The 18,702-nt window shown below is 41.9% G+C and overlaps 1 protein-coding gene across 3 annotated transcripts in view; it reads right to left on the reverse strand.

Moving 5' to 3' along the window:
• Positions 1-12,737: 12,737 nt before the first annotated feature.
• Positions 12,738-18,702, reverse strand: part of LOC124003143 (G1/S-specific cyclin-D2) — a 130,213-nt gene continuing 124,248 nt past the window's right edge. For all 3 annotated transcript variants that reach the window (XM_046311225.1, XM_046311214.1, XM_046311218.1), the window contains one exon: positions 12,738-17,666. In XM_046311225.1, coding sequence (XP_046167181.1) covers positions 17,493-17,666 — 174 coding nt within the window. In that variant the 3' untranslated portion in view covers positions 12,738-17,492. The remainder of the gene's footprint in view (positions 17,667-18,702) is intronic.

The following is an 18,702-nucleotide window of genomic DNA, read 5'->3' on the forward strand; positions in this document are numbered from 1 at the left end:
CCACAAAACTGTTAGGGCCTACATAAAGCTGTCCCAACAGCAGAGTCCCAACACCTTAAAACTGCTACACCTGACTATCAGAGGAGCCTTGTCTCGTAGCAAAACAGTTCATTCAGCCTCATTTACTGCCTTTAACAAAACACAGCTGATATGGCTGACGTGCTTAAAACAAATGTGGTTTTCTACTGACAATTGAGATGCACAAACTATGACATAAGGGAATGACGAAAGGATGAGAGGAAATCTGAGTTAGGACAGACAGTCTAACTAACAGCTTACTACACAACATACACTTAGTATTACTTTCTTAGCTACAGTATACATATCTCCCTGGCATACTACATAATTTATGCAGCAGCATACAAGACATTTTTGGACTCATCTTGTTCTGTTGTGGTCACTTGAACAAGTGGCGCGCCGGTCCTTCTTGTGAACTCTAGAAAGAGGTCCGAGTCCCCGATTTTTAATTCCGAGTTGGATGAGCGTTCAAAATACATTTCTGTATTTTCCCAGTCGGAGCTAGTTTTTTTCCAATTTCCCAGTTGTCTTGAACTCACTGAAGTCTGAGATTTCCCAGTTCCAAGTTTCCAGTTGTTTTGTACGTGGCAGAAGTCATGCTGGATTGACAGCATGGCCAATGTATTCAAACTTTACTAATTGGATATCTTGAAATTTGGGAGAAAATTAAAAAGTTTAAACATTCACATGCAACGCCATGGGCCAGAATTTACGATCTTGTCTCATCGCTGCAACTCCCCTACAGACTCTGTGAAACGCCAAGAGCCAAGCCGCATTGCTTCTTGACACACTGCTCGCTTAACCCGGAATCCAGCTGCATCAATGTGTCGGAGGAAACAACCAAAGTAATTGACAACCAAAGTAAACTTGCAGGTGCCCAGTCTGCCACAAGGAGTCGCTAAAGAACGATTAGACAAGGAAATCCCTGCCGGCCAAACCCTCCCCTAACCTGGACGACGCTGTGCCAATTGTGCGCCATCTCCCGGTCATGGCCAGCTGTGACACAGCCTGGGATGGAACCTGAGTTTGCTATCACGCCTCAGCACTTATTGTTGAATATGCGATTTCCAACTTGTTGTGTAATGTTCCAATGGCCGACGAGCACCAATACTTTTTTATCTATAATTTCTCTTCATATGACAAGATTTGAAAAAGGATTTGCCAGTAGATTGTCAACTTGATTCATGATGGTGACTGCTTGTCTAGATTGCTAGTTAAGATTTTGAAAGTATGATGTTGACATGATCAGTCCAATCAAAGCTATGGTAGATATAACGTGATTTGACATTATTTTATTACATTTACATTACATTTAAGTCATTTAGCAGACGCTCTTATCCAGAGCGACTTACAAATTGGTGCATTCACCTTATGACATCCAGTGGGACAGTCACTTAACAATAGTGCATCTAAAACTTAGGGGGGGGGGTGGGGTGAGAGGGATTACTTATCCTATCCTAGGTATTCCTTAAAGAGGTGGGGTTTCAGGTGTCTCCGGAAGGTGGTGATTGACTCCGCTGTCCTGGCGTCGTGAGGGAGTTTGTTCCACCATTGGGGGGCCAGGGCAGCGAACAGTTTTGACTGGGCTGAGCGGGAGCTGTACTTCCTCAGTGGTAGGGAGGCGAGCAGGCCAGAGGTGGATGAACGCAGTGCCCTTGTTTGGGTGTAGGGCCTGATCAGAGCCTGGAGGTACTGAGGTGCCGTTCCCCTCACAGCTCCGTAGGCAAGCACCATGGTCTTGTAGCGGATGCGAGCTTCAACTGGAAGCCAGTGGAGAGAACGGAGGAGCGGGGTGACGTGAGAGAACTTGGGAAGGTTGAACACCAGACGGGCTGCGGCGTTCTGGATGAGTTGAAGGGGTTTAATGGCACAGGCAGGGAGCCCAGCCAACAGCGAGTTGCAGTAATCCAGACGGGAGATGACAAGTGCCTGGATTAGGACCTGCGCCGCTTCCTGTGTGAGGCAGGGTCGTACTCTGCGGATGTTGTAGAGCATGAACCTACAGGAACGGGCCACCGCCTTGATGTTGGTTGAGAACGACAGGGTGTGGTCCAGGATCACGCCAAGGTTCTTGGCGCTCTGGGAGGAAGACACAATGGAGTTGTCAACCGTGATGACGAGATCATGGAACGGGCAGTCCTTCCCGGGAGGAAGAGCAGCTCCGTCTTGCCGAGGTTCAGCTTGAGGTGGTGATCCGTCATCCACTGATATGTCTGCCAGACATGCAGAGATGCGATTCGCCACCTGGTCATCAGAAGGGGAAAGGAGAAGATTAATTGTGTGTCGTCTGCATAGCAATGATAAGAGAGACCATGTGAGGTTATGACAGAGCCAAGTGACTTGGTGTATAGCGAGAATAGGAGAGGGCCAAGAACAGAGCCCTGGGGGACACCAGTGGTGAGAGCGCGTGGTGAGGAGACAGATTCTCGCCACGCCACCTGGTAGGAGCGACCTGTCAGGTAGGACGCAATCCAAGCGTGGGCCGCGCCGGAGATGCCCAACTCGGAGAGGGTGGAGAGGAGGATCTGATGGTTCACAGTATCGAAGGCAGCCGATAGATCTAGAAGGATGAGAGCAGAGGAGAGAGAGTTAGCTTTAGCAGTGCGGAGCGCCTCCGTGATACAGAGGAGAGCAGTCTCAGTTGAATGACTAGTCTTGAAACCTGACTGATTTGGATCAAGAAGGTCATTCAGAGAGAGATAGCCTTCTTGGATGGGCACTTCTAATGTAAGTCTATGGCAGCACCCAAGGGGCTTGAATTTTCGAGCTCTAACTGTAGATTTTGCAGTGACGTTGTGTCCCCATGAGTGACAGAACACTAAGCCAATCACGGTGCAACTAGAGAACATTACAAACTCCTACTCTCCGTATTTTCTGCTGACTGCCCCACCACAGAAAGCACTGAGCTAGGCTGAAACACCTGCATTTTGGAGCTGCCTTACTCAAGAAAGCAAAAAAAGAGACCATGTTTGTATTTGGCTTTATGAACTCCAATTACGATTTTTGTTTGCATTGTTTGCAAACTGATGTGACACGTATTAATGCCAAAATAACATGCACAATTATTATTTTTATATTATATATAATTATATTCTTTGCTCTGAATGACACGTTGCAACTGATTATAGGTGTAATTAATGTTATGGTTCATTCATTGACTATGGAACAATAGGAGGTAAATTGATTCTGATAAACTAGTGGTAGTGGTCAATAAACTTGGATTCCAAGAGGTAAATCTGTGGTCAATCACACATTACCTTTCAAAAGCATGAAGTTCTATTTTTTCAGTCTGGTGACAAAAACATATAGAACGTGATGTGAGTAGTTTCAAAAAGGAGATGTGCTGTACAGTCTGATTAGATATATAAATAAACAAATTAACCCAGTCAAAAGTTGATGTAATACAAATAGGCATTGTGCCTGGATAAACAAGTCTGGAACCTCCGTTCTTTCCTAAAGTGTGTTCTTTACTTATCAGCGATTTATTTGAACGTTTGTGCAATAAGCCACATTTCTACATTTCATTCACCAAATAAACAACCAGTAAAATAGCTATAGAAAACTACACCGTTAATTGTCACAATCGGAAATTGATGGAGATCAACTCAAATACTTATCAAGTATGAGCATACCGTTGCCTATTTAAGTGTCTCTTGTCTACACTAGTGGTAATTCACAACAATAAAAAAAGTTTAAAATGTCCAGTCAACAACAGTAGTTTCACTTAGTGTCTCTCCACAGTTTTAACCATAACACAGGAGGATATATACTGAACAACAAAATATAAACGCAACATGCAACAATTTCTAAGATTTTACTGAGTTACAGTTCATAAGAGGACATTTGTCAATTTAAATAAATGCATTAGGCCTTAATATATGGATTTCTCCTGACTGGGAATACAGATATGCATCTGTTGGTCACAGATACCTTAAAACAATGGGCCTCACAATCGGCCTCAGGATCTTGTCACAGTATTCCTATGCATTCAAATTGCCATCGATAAAATGCAATTGTGTTTGTTGTCTGTAGTTTATGCCTGCCCATACCATAACCCCACCGCCACAATGGGGCACTCTGCTCACAACGTTGACTTCAGCAAATCGCTTGCCCACACAACGATCTGCGGTTATGAAGCCGGTTGGCCATCCTGCCCAATTTTCTAAAACTACGTTGGAGGCAGCTTATGGTAGAGAAATGAACATTAAATTATCTGGCAACAGCTCTGGTGAACATTCCTGCAGTCAGCATGCCAATTGCACCCTCCCTCAAAACTTGAGACATCTGTGGCATTGTGTTGTGTGAAAAAACTGCACATTTTAGAGTGGTCTTTTATTGTCCCCAGCACAAGGTGCACCTGTGTAATGATCATGCTGTTTAATCAGCTTCTTTATATGCCACACCTGTCAGGTGGATGGATTATCTTGGCAAAGGAGAAATGCTCACTAACAGGGATGTAAACAAGTGTGTGCATTTGAGAGAATACATATGCGTATGGAACATTTCTGGTATCTTTAATTTCAACACATGGGACCAAAACTATACGTTGGGTTTATATTTTTGTTCAGTGTACAATGAGTGTACAAAGCATTAGAAACACCTTAATATTGCGTTGCGCTCCCATTTGCCCTCAGAATAGCCTCAATTCGTCGGCCATGGACTCTACAAGGTGTCGAAAGCGTTCCACAGGGATGCTGGCCAATGTTGACTCCAATGCGTCCCACATTTGTGTCAAGTTGGCTGGATGGCCTTTGGGAGGTAGACCATTCTTGATACACACGAGAAACTGTTGAGCGTGAAAAACCCAACAGCGTTGCAGTTCTTGACACACTCAAACAGGCCCGCCTGGCACCTACTACCATACCCTGTTCAAAGGCACATAAATATTCACCCTCTGAATGCCACACACACATAATCCATGTCTACATTTTCTCAAGGCTTAAAAATCCTTCTTTAACCTGTCTCCTTCCCTTCATCTACACTGATTAAAGTGGATTTAACAAGTGACATCAATAAGGGATCACAGCTTTCACCTGGATTCACCTGGTCAGTCTAAGTCATGGAAAGCCCATGTTAATGTTTTGTACACTCCGTGTATATAGAAGCAGAGAGTGATAAGAGCAAAGAGCCGCACCGGTTAACAGTGAATCAATGATTATCAGCAGCCTGAGAGGAACGCTGTGATGTCAGTACATTGCAACACAGAAATGGGAACTGAGGTTAAAATAAGGTATTCAACTCAAGTTATGAACGGCTGAATGTAGATGGTGTCAAAGAATCTTGTTATGTTATGTTGTTATGGTCTAATATTGTTATCGTAGAATGTATGCACACATGACTGTAAGTCGTTTTGGATAAAAGCGTCTGCTAAATGGCATATATTATTATATATTATTATTATTATTAATCTGAAATGTGAATTTTAAGGACAGGTTTTTAACAAGTCAACTGGTTGAGCAGTGATGAGATGGGAAAGCTTCAAAATATGACTGTTTCTTTCCTCAACCTTGATTGTTTTAAATAATATATGACTTTAAACGTTTTAAATCACTTTAAACCAGATGCCTGTGTGGTGTCTCTGTGTATATCTTAGTTAGCACTTAATAGCCTGATCCACACTACAGGGCCAAGCCGAGTGAAGCTCCACTGGGCTGGCTTGGTACGCATCCACCATAGTTGCTGAAGACATGCTGGAAAGGACAATGTGAAAAGAACATTTCCTAAAGAGCACAATACGGTTCTAGTCGGCCCTAGTGTGAACAAACCAGGAGATGTGTTTCCCCCTTCAACCCCTTCCACTCTACCCCATATACAGTTGAAGTCGGAAGTTTACATACACTTAGGTTGGAGTAATTTAAACTCGTTTTTCAACCACTCCACAAATTTCTTGTTAACAAACTATAGTTTTGGCAAGTCGGTTAGGACATCTACTTTGTGCATGACACAAGTCATTTTTCCAACAATTGTTTACAGATTATTTCACTTAGAATTCACCTTTAACCTGCTTGGAAAATTCCAGAAAATGATGTCATGGCTTTAGAAGCTTCTGATATTGTAATTGACATCAGTTGAGTCAATCAGAGGTGTACCTGTGGATGTATTTCATGGCCTACCTTCAAACTCGGTGCCTCTTTGCTTGACATCTGTGGGAAATCAAAAGAAATCAGCCAAGACCTCAGAAAAAATTGTAGACCTCCACAAGTCTGGTTCATCCTTGGGAGCAATTTCCAAACGCCTGAAGGTACCACGGTTCATCTGTACAAACAATAGTACGCAAGTATAAACACCATGGGACCAAGCAGCCGTCATACAGCTCAGGAAAGAGACGTGTTCTGTCTCCTAGAGATGAACGTACTTTGGTGCGAAAAGTGCAAATCAATCCCAGAACAACAGGAAAGGACCTTGTGAAGATGCTGGAGGAAACAGGGACAAAAGTATCTATATCCACAGTAAAATGAGTCATATATGGACATAACCTGAAAGGCCGCTCAGCAAGGAAGAAGCCACTGCTCCAAAACTGCCATTAAAAAAAGCCAGACTACAGTTTGAAATTGCACATGGGGACAAAGATCGTACTTTTTTGGAGAAATGTCCTCTGGTCTGATGAAACAAAAATTGAACTGTTTGGCCATAATGACCATCGTTATGTTTGGAGGAAAAATCAGGAGGCTTGCAAGCCGAAGAACACCATCATGTTGTGGGGGTGCTTTGCTGCAGGAGGGACTGGTGCACTTCACAAAATAGATGTAATCATGAGAGGGGAAAATTCTGTGGATATATTGAAGCAACATCTCAAGACATCAGTCAGGAAGTTAAAGCTTGGTCGCAAATGGGTCTTCCAAATAGACAATGACCCTAAGCATACTTCCAAAGTTGTGGCAAAATGGCTTAAGGACAACAAAGTCAAGGTATTGGAGTGGCCATCACAAAGCCCTGACCTCAAATCCTATAGAAAATTTGTGGGCAGAACTCATGTGTGCGAGCAAGGAGGCCTACAAACCTGACTCAGTTACACCAGCTCTGTCAGGAAGAATGGGACATAATTCACCCAACTTATTGAGGAAAGCTTGTGGAAGGCTACCTGAAACATACGTAGAATGTATGCACACATGACTGTAAGTCGCTTTGGATAAAAGCGTCTGCTAAATGGCATATATTATTATTATTATTATTTTACCAAAATTAAACAATTTAAAGGCAATGCTACCAAAAACTTAATTGAGTGTATGTACATGTCTGACCCAATGGGAATGTGATGAAAGAAATAAAAGCTGAAATAAATCATTCTCTGTACTATTATTCTGACATTTTCCATTCTTCAAATAAAGTGGTGATCCTAACAGACCTAAAACAAAGTGTTTTCAGGAATTGTGAAACAACTGAGTTTAAATGTATTTGGCTAAGGTGTATGTAAACTTCCGACTTCAACTGTATGAGGGCCCCATGGCTGACCACCAGCGCATGGCAGGGATGTCTCTGATCCCATCGTCCGGCTTGCCTGCGAGAGCCCCCTCTGTCTGAGGAATCCCTGTCTCCTTCTGTCCTGGTCCGCAGTGGTCAGCCACCATGCGCTGGAACAGGTGCTCCAGAAACTCTTTGATCCGTGTCTTTATCTAACACAGAACAAAGCACTCTTATTCACAACACAGACTCGTCCTTCCCGTTCTTCTCCTACACCCACACAACAGACTGGTTGACACCGGTTCCATCCTGATTGAGGGGCCTACAGCATGTCCTGGGTGGTTAGAGAGATACTGAGGTCACATACCATGGCAGATCTGCATCATCATCTGGACAACGTGTCTCATAAACTAGCAAATGAATTTGATGAAGGCACCTGTTTTGCAAAACATTTATTTGGCATATTCATAGTCAAGAATGGATTACCCTGTAATGCATGCCAAAGGTGCCATCTAGTGTTGATAAAATGTATTGCATCTGGTCTCCAATCAGGAGGAATATATAGAGAGGGAGAAAGAGGCAGACAGACATGCTCCCTTAGGATCCCCCAGAATGACTTGCATGTTCTATAGTCTCTCTCCCTGGAGGACGGAAGTCCAGCCACAATAGACCAGCTGCTGTATCCATGTACTTCATGTCCACCACCAGCCCCCCCACACACTCTGATATATAGTTAATAAGAACAGCATATACGGAAATGAGATATTGACAACCTAGAGTCCAGAGAAAGGGTACTCACCCTCTCTTTAAGTGATGCGTCACAATTTCTAGGCCAGAGCAACAACTGTTGTGCTTCAAAATCGCTTTGCAAGTCTGTAACAAAACGGATAAAACAACCATTCACATACATCTTTCTAAGGAGAGATTGTTTCATAATGGACCATCCCAACACATAATACTGGTGTCAAAAGTGTATTATAAAAGATTACATGATCTCTGTGGCATCGTCGCCACTCACCTGGCGGGCACGGGCCATAATACTGGCAAACATGTTGGTGAACTCAACTTCTTTGAGGTACTTTCCTGTAGCGTCTGCCTGCTGCATCCCTAGTCTGAAAGACACGTCTATCACCTGGCCGGGGGGATTGGGAAATTCCCAGGATTGGAGTGACACTGTAAACCTCACAGTGTTAGTGATATGCCACTGAAACATGACATCTAGGAAATCTATTGGGATTATCTGTTCTTAAACTTCTACCCTGTGCTGTTTGACACATTTCATCCAAGGCTCTCTAATGTATCCAAAACGGTATGAAAACAGATGTACTTTTATAGTAAATTACACCTTGTAGAAGATATTTTCTATTCCATTCTGTTTCACCACTGAGGGGAAAAAATGATCTATAAACATGAAATATGACAATATACCATAGAATACAATTCAATACAGAAGACACCATCTAATGAGAAACACATCAAAATGCATGGCTTAGTTTAGTAGGGTATTTCTCCAGGCATATTGTATCACTATTGAAGCAATGATCTTAGTTTACTCGATCCATAGACGTGTTCTCTCTGCTTGTGCACGGTAAGCGGTACCAGTGCATCAAGTCTGACATCAACAGGCTCCCGAACAGCTTCTATCCCCAAGCCATAAGACTTGCTAAATAGCTAACTAAATCGATGACAAAATGGCTACACACTATCTGATTTGACCCGTGTGTTTATTTTTTACACTGTCTCTATGCACACTCACAGGGCCCTACAAACACTCACACATAGAATATGCACTTACATTTATTCTGACTACACGCACACCCACTCACATACAATCATCATATACTCTGCTGCTACTATGCATTATAAATCCTGATGCCTAGTCACCTTAACCCCTTACATATCTACTTCTATCACTCCAGTATCCCTGCACATTGTAAATGTGGTATTGGCACTGACCCTGTATACAGCTTACTTACTTTCTCGTCTTCTTCTTATTTCGACCTTGTTATTTTTAGTATTACATGATTGATTATTTAATTGTTGGATTTAGCGCTTGCAAGAAAGACAATTGTGCACGTGACATTACAACTTGAAACTCCTTGTTTTCTGAGAAGCAGGGCTAAACATTCGTAATCAGTTTGACCTTTTATCTGGACTTGCACTGGAGAAATGCGACACCAGCTCAATACAGAGCGTTTGTTGCGGTGGCGTGCACTGATTGTAGCATTTAAACCGTTCAAATTCTAAAATGTACAGCATTATGATAACCATTCACTCATTTGTCGACTTGACGTGTACCTTGTCAATCCCCGAGGGCTATTTGCCATTCACTGTAGTCAAAAGTAGCAGCCTATGCAAACGTCAACTGACACTGAATAGTAATGAAGTGACCGAAGTATCTTCTGAATAATTCACATTTATTGTTGGACTATCGTTATGGCAAAGGTAAACTAAGCATTAAGGTAGTTGATGCACTTGAAATTACAGTTATTCAAGTGTAGCTAGCTCTCTTCCAAAACCACCCGCAAAACACAGCATACACGTGGTTAGTGCTATCTGGGATCCTTGGGACGACCCCACCTTTAACCTTAATCTACCCGAACCCCTTTAAAAATCCATTTCTATGGGACAAGGACCCCACCCTCGGCGGGTTCGGGATTAGAAAAAAATGGTTTTCAGGGAAAATGGAAAGAGAGCCTGTGACGGGTCTTCCGCTTTTGGACATTAACAAGGTGACAGCGGAGAGTAAGAGGCGAAGAGAGAGGGTATACTCCGCCCAAAATCTGTCCACGAAAATAATATCACAAAGACAGGACTTTTTGTATGGTCAATGAGTGTCAAATTTGGTCAACAACATTTTTTTATTGCTAATTTGCTATGTGAGGCTTATTTGATCGAATTTAAGTTTTGTAATGATTAGGTTGTTACAAATGCACTGATATAAGCAGGGGTGAAAGTAGGTTTTTATTTCTTCCCGGTATAGGACCTCAAGCACGTGCGCCACATTTTTTCTATATGGACCTGATCATAGAATGACATACAGTACCAGTCAAAAGTTTGGACACGCCAACTCATTCAAGGGTTTTTCTTTATCTTTACTATTTACTACATCGTAGAATATTAGTGAAGAAAAAAAACGATGAAATAACAAATATGGAATTTGTTATTTCAAGTCAGTTAAGAACAAATTCTTATTTACAATGACCTACACCTGCCAAACCCTAACTAGGACGAAGTTGGGCCAATTGTGCTTCACCTATGGGATTCCTGATCAAGGCTGGATCACGTAGTAACCAAAAAAGTGTTGAGCAAACCAAAATAGGTTTTATATTTGAGATTCTTCAAATAGCCACCCTTTGCCTCGATGACAGCTTTGCACACTCTTGGCATTCTCTCAACCAGCTTCATGAGGTAGTCACCTGGAATGTATTTCAATTAACAGGTGTGCCTTGGTAAAAGTTTATTTGTGGAATTGCTGTCCTTCTTAATGCGTTTGAGCCAATCAGTTATGTTGTGATAAGGTAGGAGTGGTATACAGAAGATTGCACTATCTGGTAAAATACCAAGTCCACATTATGGCATGAACAGCTCAAATAAGCAATGAGAAATGACAGCTCATCATCACTTTAAGACATGAAGGTCAGTAAATCCAGAAAATGTCAAGAACTTTGAAAGTTTCTTCAAGTCGCAAAGACCATCAAGCGCTATGATAAAACTGGCTTTCATGATGACCGCCACAAGAAAGGATGACCCAGAGTTACTTCTGCTGCAGAGGATAAATTCATTAGATTTAACTGTGCCTCTAGATTGCAGGTCAATGAAATGCTTCACAGAATTCAAGTAACAGACACATCTCAACAACTGTTCAGAGGAGTCTGCATGAATTCCCAGTCATGTGAAATCCATAGATTATGGCCTAATGAATTGATTTAAATTGAGTGATTTTCTTTTATGAACTGTAACTCAGTAAAATCATAGAATTTTGTTGCATGTTGCGTTTATATCTTTTTTTCCAATGTAGAATCCCTAGTAATTCAATAGCTACTGTGAGCCTAGTCCTAAAGATTCACCATTTACATTTTTAAATAAATGAGCTTTTATTGTGGCATTAACACAACCAATCATTAACGCAAAAAATCACTTCAAAGGGCTCCTTTACTAGGCTTTCTGCTCAAGTTCAACAACATATTTCTAGCCTCCAAGCAGTGATGAATCGAAAGTGACATCTGTTACACAAAACACCTGTAAAGAGTAACGGCATTTGGCGATTGTCAGTTGGTCAAAATGTATGCGTCCGCTGCTGTCCACGTGTGTCTCTGTGTCCGCCACTCATCTCTGCCTTGGCAAAAATGTTATGTTATCCTCAAACCACATGGCATTTTGGAGTATAGGCTATACCATGCGTTCTCAAGTCCATTCCCTAATTTTTCATGCCTTGGACATACATAATGATAAATAATAGTGTAAAAGCCTAAATTTTTCTTGACATTTATTTGTATTATTGTGATAGGCTCATGTATTTTTATTTATTTTTAAAAATCATTTTTATTTGTTGTTCTATTTGTTGTTGTTGTGTACTTTTAACACTTTTTCTCCCAAATTTTCATAATATCGAATTGGTAGTTACAGTCTTGTCACATCTAATTATTTTGTCCGGCTCTTTACCTAAGAGTATCGCTTTACTTTCACCGCTGGATATAAGTGGACACACGTGGCATTTCGTATCTTCCTTTTCATTGGCTAGAAGGGTCCCACCTGATCTCGCCTCCTCCCGCCTGCCTTCCATCTTTGAGTATATGTATTTCAATTGTTAGAGCGGACACTCGACTATCTTGTCAGTATAATAAAAAATCTTTGTTAACATTCCATTTTAACTCCTCCTCCACATTTACTGGATTGGTTTAACAGTGCAGTAGAGAACCTCCTGAAAAGAGTGTGCAAAGTTTTTTTCTCGTCAGGACCAGAAAGAAAGGAACACAGCTCAGGCGTTTCTTTCACGCCTGCTACTTTAGGGTATCCTGCTACTTTAGGGTATTGTCTACGGGGAATGAACTCTGCAGTCGAGGAAATATATAAAAAGTGTGAGATAGCATTGTATAAATTGTATTTAATTTAAAATGAAGTAAAACTAATTTGTCTGTACATTATGTATATTATTTAAAACAAATCCATGAGTAATGTAGCCTACATCATTTATTATTTCCTTTCTAACAGTTTGTAATATAAAGGTCCTCAGAGACTTTATGAGTGAGAGAAGATTTTATAAGTGAAAGAGTAAAGCAATTTGTCATAACCATAAAAAGAGCAGAGACAATATATTTAATTCATGGTAAGTTTATTGATTGTACAGCATGCCTTGACCCTTAACACTTTAAGGGATCCTTTCAGACAGACCAATAAAGAGCTGATTAATCATAAACAGAAGTTATCAATACTGAATTCAACGCTAACTTCGAAACCAACTTATTCACTTACTAGGCCTACATGATCCAGCCCCCCTAAAAAACAGCCCAACAAGAAGCTGCATAAGAGTGCCTTAGGGCCCCAGAGTCAGAGGACAAACTCTGACAGACACCAATATCCCACTTGCTTGAAACCTGACTGATTAGTGTGTTAACACTTCAGAGGACGTCATACAGGGGAAGCAACAGAAATAAACACATTCTTAATAGCAAGTTTTGGTTGGTATTCAAGCAGGGGGTCCGTCTTCTTAACTTTTGTTTTAATTCGTTGTTGTTTTTTTGCCCTTAACCAGACTGCAGTATCCTCAGTTGCCCCACAATCTCAGCTCCACTCCACTTAACAGCTCTCCAGTCCTCTTGGTTTCATGACTACAGCAACCTCTAGTGTTCACCTCACTTTATGTACACAATCACATCCTACAATCTGCTCCACTAACCATAATGACATACAAAAAGAAAACAGAAATTAGAATAACATTGGACTGGTATGGTGTCAGACTCTTTAAAGCAGAAGTTTATTGAACAGAGGTTGTGCAACAGACATTTCTGAGGTACATTATGTAACTTCTAGTGGAAGGGGGACAACTAAAGCGAAATCCCCGCTGTTGAAACACACTTCCTCATGTCAGATGCAGTATGTGGTGAGCTTTTTTGATGGATTGGTTTAGCCATTTTGTATTGGTTTTCCAGACAATAGGACCACCTGGAACACACAGGTCAACTAAGCTCATCAAATCAAGCTTAGGAACCAAAATCCATCGACAATAATTGGAACAAACCATGTAATTAATCATCAATGACATTTGAGACATTTTCACATTTGTCTTTGCAATGACTGTCACATGAGTCTCACAATTAGCACCACCATCAACTTAAACTGACCAAGGAAGTGTTGACTTGTTGTTGTGCACCCTCCACTAGGGTTTAAGTCCAGGCGGGAGCCTTGCATGCTTGCCACTCAACAAGGTCAGTACATTTCACAACAGACAAAACCCCTGTGCTTTCTACTGTACTGTTACCCTTCCCAGGCTCCCTAAAAACTGTAGAGTTGTGAGGTATTCAGATATTCTTTTTATGTCCAGTAAACCTGAGGTATAGAGATACCGCAATGTGACTGAGAAAGTAGAGCAAAATAGACCAAAAGGAAAAGAAACATGCTATCTAAGCAAACTGTACAAAGAACATTTCCAGTCGAATACTCATGTCATGTTCTTCTATTACCATCTACTTCAGTATTCTGAATGTATCTCTTAAGCAGTAAAATAATTATATTATAATACAAATGTTTATAAAATAGCAGCACACTCAAGTGACACATCACAACTAAGTAATGTCATTTTTTTTGTATATAAGAATGAAACAAAATCATAGCTTTTAGCAGCGCGAAAAGACAATAATAATAACTCAATAAAAATATTGACACTTTGATGTCTTGACACCTCCTCCATCTCTCTTCACTTTGGAATACAGTATCTAACCCCTTACAAACACTCTACAAACTGTTTTGAGGGTCTGGACACCCCATAAAATAAAACAAAACACAAATTGAAGGTGGTCTAAATACAAATTCAAACCTAACACAGTCAACTACTTTGTAAAAACAAACAAATCATCATCTATGCTCAGAATAGAGCTTGCAGAGGAAAAGAAAGGGCAGACATCCTTGACAATGATGAACAGGGGCTAGTTTTGGTGAGGTTGAAGATGGCCTTGTTTATAAGATTGGTTTCTAGAAAACGTTTTCCTGAAAAACATTTATTTTGAGTAGCCTGCTAAAACACTGAATCCTCATTTTCCCCTCATACCTACCACACATGCAAACACAAACAAACGTACACAAACAAACGTACACACACACACACACACACACACACACACACACACACACACACACACACACACACACACACACACACACACACACACACACACACACACACACACACACACACACACACACACACACACACACACACACACACGCGAAGAACAAAAACACACCACAAAACCTCGATCCACCTTTAAATGTAGCAATGAGAATATTGCGCGATCAAGGCTGTCTTGTGCTGGTGATGTACCCTGTGTCAGTCTTGGAAGTGAATTAGTCTAATTCTGACGTCTGAGTGACTGATCAAACCCCATGCCAATGAAGTGACTGAAGCAGCATATCTCACTGGACGAGAGGGGTACACGAAGAGTTAGAACTCTCATAGAGTTTTATCACTACTGATTCACAGACATCAGTCAGGCCTGCACAGCCTCGGGGACAGCACAGCCTCGGGGACAGCACAGCCACACAGGGCATCACCCGAAGACAACAGGCCAGGCTCTACTAGCAAAACCATCAATAAGGTAGCGTTGAACATAGAACAGCTTCATCCTTTTTGAAAGAAAACCTCATTTGCCCTCAGAACACCTGATGTTCTATGATAACGTTTTCTGTATTGTTCCCACCCATGTGACTTTATGTTGTTGTTGTGAAGCAGGTCAAATAGAAAATTCAAGTAGAACTAATATTTTATAATGTGATAACTTCTCAAATAAAAACTGAATCATTAACCTTGTCTGTAGCCTTTTTCTTTAAAAATTGGCATTGGTTATTTGTTAAAACACATGAAAAATGGTCAGACGCTCCTTTCACCTTGCACTTTTCTTTATTTCGGAATGTTTTCAGATCGGAATGTCCTCATGTCATAAGGTGTTAGGCATGATTTTGACACCTGCTTGCCAAGTGGGTACATCTGAATGTGGGAAACCAGCCCTACAAAGTAAAAGCTAACGAGAAAACAGAAAGCATCCATAGATCCCCCACACCGTAACCATTTCATTTGTCCATTGGGGAGCGTGTTTTCAAAGTGCTTTGCTGTTGAAATCACAGGCGCGTTGGAAACAACTCTATGAGGGACTACAGATGCATTGATCACAAATCTTCCCCTGCTCCAATACATTTTCCTCTCTTCTAATGAACCCAGAAAGTTAATTCTCAAATAATGAGTCTAGTTTTGATCCTAATTTGCCACCCGTGGCCTCAGTCTGCCCAAAACGCAGAAATCAGATAGATGTCATGAGGCCATTAGGCTCCTCTCCTGTATCTTTCAGCAACTCCACTACATCTCCTTCCTCTACACAGCAACATGCTTCTGCACTGCAACAAACCCTTTCTTTCCATCTATACCTGTCCACCCCCCAGACCCCATACAACCACCACAGACCACAGGCCTCCCCTCTCCTCTGAGATACTAATGTACCATCAAGAGGGGCACACACTCCTCCCTGCTGACGCTAAGCAGCCTGAAGCTCCTTCCATAACAAAATAACAAAAAAACTCAACAACAACATAAAAATACAAACACTATTTGATTGGTATGTTGGCAGTGAAAAACACAAACACCTCGAATGAAACTTCTGAAAGCAGATGGTCCATTGCCAAACTCCTCTAGACAAAAATGAGGGAACACAGCCGCCTCTCTCTCTCTCTCTCTCTCTCTCTCTCTCTCTCTCTCTCTCTCTCTCTCTCTCTCTCTCTCTCTCTCTCTCTCTCTCTCTCTCTCTCTCTCTCTCTCTCTCTCTCTCTCTCTCTCTCTCTCTCTCTCTCTCTCTCTCTCTCTCTCTCTCTCTCTCTCTCTCTCTCTCTCTCTCTCTCTCTCTCTAAGTGGACTCAGACCCCCAGCTTTTTGTCGGCCGACAACGCATATTAACTTAAGGCAGTGATATAACATAGATGCCCTGCAGAGAATGAGTCTTCTGCCTGTTCCATAGTCTACCACTAGTCTAGTCTTTCCACTCAAGCGCCAAGCCACACACACACACACACACACAGTTGAGCTGATACAAAACTCACATCATGGCAGTTACACCACACACACACACACACACACACACAACAATCAGCCTGACAAAAAGAGCTTATTGACGTCTATTACTCTGTATTCACAAATACGTTTCTGAATAATAATAATAATAATAATAATAATAATGTAATTCACTATTATATACTTGGCTGTTCCATGGACCCTACTTGTCTCTTTCTTAGCACAACACTCTGCAATTCCTGCAAAGTGCCCCCCTCGTCCCCAACACACAGCCAAACTATGCCACATTGAGACCTGCCATTCACGGCCAGCGGAGCCTTTGCAGGGCTCCTATCTCTGGCAGACCAACATTAACCAAAATAATTAACGAAACAACACAGAAAAACCTTGCCCCGATTGTGATCCCATATATGCAAGCCCGGAATGGTCTCCCCAAACATTTTTGAACTCCTCATTAAGCTATTGTTGTCTTAGTCGATATAACTTTATCATGACTATACCATCAAAAACAGAACGCAACATATAATTGGCTTGCCTTCTGTATATCTGAGGCACCATAGAGCGTCCATATATCAATTTATAGCTTTTAAAGTATATCTATTTTATATCTAAAAATAGCTTTCCTTTCATACAATACATGGGCGCATGTTTTTATATAACAAAATAAAAAAATCTCTAAAAAAAATTAGCAAGCATTTTTTTTCAAGGGGTAGTTTGTTTTTGTTGTTTTTGTTTTTTGTCGTTTTTTTATGTTGATTTGATGCGTATCCCGGACGCGCTGCTTCTCTAGTTTGCAGGCTCACAAGTTGATGTCGCGAACATCCGTTGGGGTGCTGGACTGATCCAGCTCGTCCATGGTCTTACTGCTGGGGCCACGCTGGACCTGCTGCTGCTGTTGTTGCTGCTGCCGACCCTCTCGCAGGCTGCTCACCAAGACCCTCTCAATCTGCTCCTGACACTCCTTCAGACAGTCCTGCAACACACAACCAAACAGACATGTCCGTCAATATAGGAACCGTGCACAGTACACATGGATATGCAAATACAGTCAGATGATATACACACACACACACACACACACACACACACACACACACACACACACACACACACACACACACACACACACACACACACACACACACACACACACACACACACACACACACACACACACACACACAAAAGAAACCTTCCGAATTATAGCCAAAGCAAACATTGGAATATTTTGTAGATTACTTGATTAATATATAGGGTCACAGCCACTTATCTGCCTGTTATTTTATAAGGTAACTTATCCTTTCCATAATACATAGCTCCAGCCCTGACAGAACAGAAGTGACACAGACCTTCAGTCTCCTGACTGTAAGGAGCCCCTGGGAACCGGGTCCATGCAGGGTTTGGATGACCGCTACCCTGCCTGCCGCCCCCACAGACAGCTAAGGCTGAGCGGAGAAGAGGACCAGGCCAAGCATTACCTCAGCCCACTATGGCCCAGCACTGAACGCCTCCCCCATCTCCCTATTCATCCCACGCACAACACACCAGTAGCCTTGACAACGGTGAAAACACAGGTATAGGCCCCAGTGCTGAAGCTCAGCTATGTTAATTACATCCACTATCCTGTGGGAACACAAAGGTGGTGCTTTTTTAACGAGAGCCAGTCTCTGCCTGCAGGGGGCCACCTGAGAGCCAGGCAGATTGGGTTTCAGCATCAAAGAGAGCCGACGGAACCTGAGAATCCTCTAGAGAAAGCACCCTCTCAACACTCCTGAGCCCCCCGTCAGCCTGCTGTGGCCTCAAGGTTCAGCTCTCAGGTTGGAAGTATTAAATAGGAAGACTTCTGATCTGACTATTAACATAAGATTGCCCTGTAATAACTATGCTTATGGCTTGCAGTGTATGAGACTGCTGCCCTCTGGTGGTTTAAAACAGCAATGCACACAAAGCCTTCCCTCCCCCTGTCCTCTGTTGGTCTTACAGGCCCAATATCAAATCATCGCTGGGTA

This window comes from Oncorhynchus gorbuscha, linkage group LG02, assembly GCF_021184085.1.
Source record: "Oncorhynchus gorbuscha isolate QuinsamMale2020 ecotype Even-year linkage group LG02, OgorEven_v1.0, whole genome shotgun sequence".
Lineage (NCBI taxonomy): Eukaryota > Metazoa > Chordata > Actinopteri > Salmoniformes > Salmonidae > Oncorhynchus > Oncorhynchus gorbuscha.